A 7,126-nucleotide genomic window follows, 5' to 3' on the forward strand; every position below is an offset into this window, starting at 1 on the left:
TGATATGGCGTTCGTATTATGGGTTTGCTGACACTTCAGTATTTCCTTTGTTCATTTGTTTAACCTGTGCAAGCAACGTCAGCTCCAAAAAGGTCTACTTCAAAATAATCTGGCAAGAATAACAGAAGAACCAAATGGACGATCCTACTGTTGAGTGTTAAGTGTGTTCTCTAAATCCATTCCGTGTTCATTTACAGGACAGTTTCGCCATACGGATAGCAAAGGACATGTGCTACGTCGGTACTCTAGACTCGGCCATTCTTGATTCTTTTACGGAATACACAATGAAAACTAGAAATGCAACAGTAAGTAAAGGATGGTCTTGGATACGATTTAAACATGCTGCGTTAATAATGCTAAAACTGTCTTAATTTTTATTGTATAATAGATTCGGAAAAGTGTGTTCAATCATTCCTGAAATTAATATATCAATCCTACTTATCTTAACAATATTCTTAATGGGTATTACAAGAATCGCTTAACAAATCAATACATCCCTCTGAATTCTCTTTTTGATAATTGATCATATCAAGAAGTATACGAAAATTAATTAATATATAACCTATAAACATAAATCATGGACGCTCTGTAGGTAGATGAACAATAGCATGTGTTTTCTCTCTTTATAAATAAAAAGCGATGACTTTATAAAGAGTTCATTTCAATTATTTTATTTTTTATTTTATTTTACTTTAATCGTATTTTTTCAACTTTTCTTTATAGAAAGCAGTGCTCTACAGCAACGATCGACTGTTCTTCTTCAAGGAGATAGAACAGGTGTTGTTTAGTGACGTCAACAGCACACGGGGCGGTTACATTGCTGGCTCGTGCGGGGACGCGTTCATGTTCACAGTTAGGATGGTTAAACCCAGAAGTAGGTAGCAATATATCTTTCACTATTAATTATTTACACCTTTCATTAAGTTCTAATACCTATATATTGTAATCAAATGCTAACACCTTTACCTTGTACCAAGTATTACTTTACCTCATCTATATAACAGCTTGTCTTAAAGGGGTCTATAGATCACATGACAGGAACATAAAACATCGTGTCGCCTTCAAGCACTAGTCACTACATCCGAGTTCCGAGTGTCTTAAGCAGACACCAGCAAAGGCGCGTCCATCTGACTGTCTTTACTGTTGAGCAATTGTTTAAGTTCGGTATAATACAATATTTATTGTGGTAGAGAAGCACGATTCTTTGTTTGTCCTCGAAAAATCAGCTTACACTGGGCATCGCCCTCGCAAAACATGAGATATTTCGGGCAAATCAGAAATCTGCTTTCCTATAGCTAGGGCAGTATACTATTACTTAATCACATATTGTCCTAGGGTTCAATAAATGTTATATTTATTAAAATGTATTAAAATAAGTAATTAAACTATTTTTTATAATACTGATTTATTTTGGCAGTTATACACATGAATGATGGCTCAATACTACCGGGAAGCACGTGTCCTTACGGTGCACCACTGAAGGATCCACGTGGTCTGGTCACTTCCTGTAAATCAGGTTACTGTGAGTCACGTGACCACGCGTGCGACGCTACCCGCCATATATGTTGTCCTAAGAGTGAGTACCTATTTATAGATTGCGCCTACTGCATTTGACATAAAAATGGAGAAATGTAATTAGTTACATTTCCATTTTTTCCTATTCTTTAAACAAAGAACTCTACGTAACAGTATAATTTTACATTTAGGTACATATCATGTGAATAAAATTCTTTAAAACATTGCCTATTTTTGCTGTCTAGACAATTATAGTCTGGGAGATTTTTTGTGTTATATCATGGATAGCTAGATATTTTATATCTTAAAGCATTAGTGATGCTGAGAGCTAAAATGATGAGCCAATTACATACCGTATATTTACTAATGATTAATTACATGCGTTTATGGGTTAAGTGATACATTTGAAATATATTAGTAATAAGGATGCTAATTATGGTTATGTAACCTATCCTTTATATAAAATTGCAATAAAGCTTTTCCTGTATTTATACTAGTAATCTCGGTTACTGTTTTCCTGTATTCATACTAGTAATCTCGGTTCTGTGATCCTGTATTCATACTAGTAATCTCGGTTACTGTTTTCCTGTATTCATACTAGAAATCTCGGTTCTGTTTTCCTGTATTCATACTAGTAAGCTCGGTTCTGTTTTCCTGTATTCATACTAGTAAGCTCGGTTCTGTTTTCCTGTATTCATACTAGTAAGCTCGGTTCTGTTTTCCTGTATTCATACTAGTAATTTCGGTTCTGTTTTCCTGTATTCATACTAGTAATTTCGGTTCTGTTTTCCTGTATTCATACTAGTAATATCGGTTACTGTTTTCCTGTATTCATACTAGTAATCTTGGTTACTGTTTTCCTGTTCCTGTATTTATACTAGTAATCTCGGTTACTGTTTTCCTGTATTCATATTAGTAATCTCGGTTCTGTTTTCCTGTATTCATACTAGCAATCTCGGTTACTGTTTTCCTGTATTCATACTAGCAATCTCGGTTACTGTTTTCCTGTATTCATACTAGAAATCTCGGTTCTGTTTTCCTGTATTCATACTAGTAATCCCGGTTACTGTTTTCCTGTATTCATACTAGTAATCTCGGATCTGTTTTCCTGTATTCATACTAGTAATCTCGGTCACTGTTTTCCTGTATTCATACTAGTAATCTCGGTCACTGTTTTCCTGTATTCATACTAGTAATCTCGGATCTGTTTTCCTGTATTCATACTAGTAATCTCGGTTACTGGTTTCCTGCATTCATACTAGTAATCTCGGTTCTGTTTTCCTGTATTAATACTAGTAATCTCGGTTACTGTTTTCCTGTATTCATATTAGTAATCTCGGTTCTGTTTTCCTGTATTCATACTAGCAATCTCGGTTACTGTTTTCCTGTCTTCATACTAGTAATCTCGGTTCTGTTTTCCTGTATTTATACTAGTAATCTCGGTTACTGTTTTCCTGTATTCATACTAGAAATCTCGGTTCTGTTTTCCTGTATTCATACTAGTAAGCTCGGTTCTGTTTTCCTGTATTCATACTAGTAATTTCGGTTCTGTTTTCCTGTATTCATACTAGTAATCTCGTTTCTGTGATCCTGTATTCATACTAGTAATCTCGGTTTCTGTTTTCCTTTATTCATACTAGTAATCTCGGTTCTGTTTTCCTGTATTTATACTAGTAATCTCGGTTACTGTTTTCCTGTATTCATACTAGCAATCTCGGTTACTGTTTTCCTGTCTTCATACTAGTAATCTCGGTTCTGTTTTCCTGTATTAATACTGTTTTCCTGTATTCATACTAGTAATCTCGGATCTGTTTTCCTGTATTCATACTAGTAATCTCGGCTACTGTTTTCCTGTATTCATACTAGTAATCTTGGTTACTGTTTTCCTGTTCCTGTATTTATACTAGTAATCTCGGTTACTGTTTTCCTGTATTCATACTAGCAATCTCGGTTACTGTTTTCCTGTCTTCATACTAGTAATCTCGGTTCTGTTTTCCTGTATTAATACTAGTAATCTCGGTTACTGTTTTCCTGTATTCATATTAGTAATCTCGGTTCTGTTTTCCTGTATTCATACTTGTAATCTCGGTTCTGTTTTCCTGTATTCATACTAGTAAGCTCGGTTCTGTTTTCCTGTATTCATACTAGTAATCCCGGTTACTGTTTTCCTGTATTCATACTAGTAATCTTGGTTACTGTTTTCCTGTATTCATACTAGTAATCTCGTTTCTGTGATCCTGTATTCATACTAGTAATCTCGGTTTCTGTTTTCCTGTATTCATACTAGTAATCTCGGCTACTGTTTTCCTGTATTCATACTAGTAATCTTGGTTACTGTTTTCCTGTATTCATACTAGTAATCTCGGTCACTGTTTTCCTGTATTCATACTAGTAATCTCGGTTCTGTTTTCCTGTATTCATACTTGTAATCTCGGTTCTGTTTTCCTGTATTCATACTTGTAATCTCGGTTCTGTTTTCCTGTATTCATACTAGTAATTTCGGTTCTGTATTCCTGTATTCATACTAGTAATCTCGGTTACTGGTTTCCTGTATTCATACTAGTAATCTCGGTTCTGTTTTCCTGTATCAGATTTTCTGTAAACTTGTTTTTATGTAACCATGGCTTAAAATGATGTTTTCTTATTACAGTGCCGACATCGACCAGATGTATGAGCCTTTCGATAGGGAAGTTCTGCGTCACCTACTCCCCAAACAACGTCATCATTAACTAAGGAAACGGACACATTGGGGGTGTCTAAGGGGTATCATATTCACCGCCGTATCTTGACGGCTGATTTCTCAAAGGCTTAATAAAGATATTAAACTTTCGACGGGAATCGACGACAGCTCTGTTTGGTAGAGCCATGCGAGGACTAGCACAGACGAGTGTGCTGGTGGGATACTTTACCTATAATTCTCTACAGACGATAAGTAGGACAGTTCCTACCTCAACATGTCTTTATTTTACCCTGTAGTTGTCTCGCTGGACATGTAGCCTTCAGAAAGTGTACCTTTATTGGACGACCTGTATTCTGGTCAGGAATGGCTGACAAAACAATCACAGACAAATCGTTGACGTTACATGATACAATTGAAAGCACAAATACCAATAGCATTAATATTGATTTTATATGATCTAGTACCAGTAGGTTATTTTCATAAGTGACGTTTCAAGCAACAGTAGTTGAATTTGTGTTAATACCTGTATTCCCCCGGCAAGAAGCCGTCGTGACAATCGATTGAAGGATTCGTAGTTTCACCAATGTGTTTCTGTACGACTGTTGGTCTCCGATGGAGACAGACATTCAACAACGACAGTCACTAATGTTCTTTTTACAGAAAAGTTAACGAACGCTGCACTCCCAGCCGAAAAGTACCGGAGAAAGAAGAGACACCAGTTCAAGTGTGTCTTTCTGAGCAATGGACCTTCTCACCGTCCTATAGACCTTATAAACAGGAGTATCTGCTGTCAGAGCAGTATCAACGTTATTCCTGACAAAGCCTCGTGTGTACCTGTATATTGAACCATGAAATAGAGTTTATTTGATACTTGGCAGGAGAAGGCTGTTCAAATAGTATATTACAGGTGATGTATAATTGTTGCATTGTTTTGTATCATTTGCGTTAATGATACAATGGATAGTTCTATATAACAAAAATAGACAATTTAAATGTAGTGTATGTAGTCGTACTTAACGGATTCACTCACATGGTACTTCTCGGTACTGGTAGTAGTACCTTACGAGCCTATGCATAATGACCTCTGGGAAAGTGCTCTCCATTGAGTACTCATTAGGTTGTAGTACCGTTAGTTTCGATGCAGAGTACACGTGACGTATGTCCGTGATCTAGTATTTAATATCACATAGCAAATTTGGACTAGGAACATTGATTAAAAATGTGAAAATAAAAAGTAGGAAACAAGTTTTGTTTAGTATTCATTAATAAGAACCTATCCATACAGATTGTTTATTTAATGTGTATCTGTAAAAGGATGGGTCTGATCAGAACAGTGTCACTCTACAAGGAAATAATGGAAAGGTCAACCTGCCCTGGTGTCACACTGATGTGCTAGTATGTTCGAGGAGTGTGGTTCGTCATCGTGTGATTGACAGCTGTCTAGTACATTGCACCTACCTCCTATAGATGGACATACTTATTATGCAGTCGACGTCCCAGCAATCGGAGTTTACCCTTTGATCAAAAGAGCTAAAGATGGTTCAATATAGAAATGTGACGCCATATTTATTTATTTATGTAAATGATTTTGGTATAAAATATAGATTGTTTTAATCTGCATATAGTTATAAGACAATACAGTCACACAGCATGGCTATTAGTGAAGTAATATTCGCATCTATCAAACACTCGGGCTAAACCCAGTATATTGTTTGATATTATATACAGCTTTTCTGTGTACCTCTATAGTTCGGGTAAAAGCATAACACCACCCCCACCCCCCTTTTTTTTTAATCGTTCGAAAACAAATTGATGATAAGGAGTTTCCTGAATAACTTCTATAAAGATAAGAAACAGCGAAGTTACGATCAAGCGTGTTAACAGACTGTAGGGGTCACACAACCACTCCCTATAACTTATAGTGTGGGGTACTGGTTATACACAGACTGTAGGGGTCACACAACCTTACAATATATCTACTCCCTATAACTTATAGTGTGAGGTACTGGTTATACACAGAGTGTAGGGGTCACACAACCTTACAATATATCTACTCCCTATAACTTATAATGTGAGGTACTGGTTATACACAGACTGTAGGGGTCACACAACCTTACAATAGATCTACTCCCTATAACTTATAATGTGGGGTACTGGTTATACACAGTCTGTAGGGGTCACACAACCTTACAATAGATCTACTCCCTATAACTTATAGTGTGGGGTCCTGGTTATACACAGACTGAAGGGGTCACACAACCTTACAATAGATCTACTCCCTGTAACTTATAATGTGAGTTACTGGTTATACACAGAGTGCAGGGGTCACACAACCTTACAATAGATCTACTCCCTATAACTTATAGTGTGAGGTACTGGTTATACAGAGACTGTAGGGGTCACACAACCTTACAATAAATCTAATCCCTATAACTTATGGGCCACACAACCTTACAATAGATCTAATCCCTATAACTTATAATGTGAGTTACTGGTTATACACAGACTGCAGGGGTCACACAACCTTACAATATATCTACTTACTATAACTTATAATGTGGGGTACTGGTTATACACAGACTGTAGGGGGTCACACAGCCTTACAATATATCTACTCCCTGTAACTTATAATGTGAGTTACTGGTTATACACAGTCTGTAGGGGTCACACAACCTTACAATAGATCTACTCCCTATAACTTATAATGTGGGATACTGGTTATACACAGACTGTAGGGGTCACACAACCTTACAATATATCTACTCCCTATAACTTATAATGTGAGTTACTGGTTATACACAGTCTGTAGGGGTCACACAACCTTACAATAGATCTACTCCCTATAACTTATAATGTGGGATACTGGTTATACACAGACTGTAGGGGTCACACAACCTTACAATATATCTACTCCCTATAACTTATAATGTG

At 36.5% G+C, this 7,126-nt stretch overlaps 1 protein-coding gene across 1 annotated transcript in view; it reads left to right on the top strand.

The window, feature by feature from the left end:
* The window catches only part of LOC110455992 (serine/arginine repetitive matrix protein 1-like), a 39,265-nt gene extending 33,825 nt beyond the window's left edge, over positions 1 to 5,440 (top strand). Inside the window, exons 4-7 of the mRNA XM_021506502.1 lie at positions 198 to 305; positions 724 to 874; positions 1,418 to 1,576; positions 4,166 to 5,440. Coding sequence (XP_021362177.1) covers positions 198 to 305; positions 724 to 874; positions 1,418 to 1,576; positions 4,166 to 4,248 — 501 coding nt within the window. The 3' untranslated portion in view covers positions 4,249 to 5,440. The remainder of the gene's footprint in view (positions 1 to 197; positions 306 to 723; positions 875 to 1,417; positions 1,577 to 4,165) is intronic.
* The last annotated feature ends 1,686 nt before the right edge of the window (positions 5,441 to 7,126 follow it).

The sequence above is a fragment of the Mizuhopecten yessoensis genome, unplaced genomic scaffold (genome assembly GCF_002113885.1).
Source record: "Mizuhopecten yessoensis strain PY_sf001 unplaced genomic scaffold, ASM211388v2 scaffold997, whole genome shotgun sequence".
In the NCBI taxonomy this organism is placed as follows: domain Eukaryota; kingdom Metazoa; phylum Mollusca; class Bivalvia; order Pectinida; family Pectinidae; genus Mizuhopecten; species Mizuhopecten yessoensis.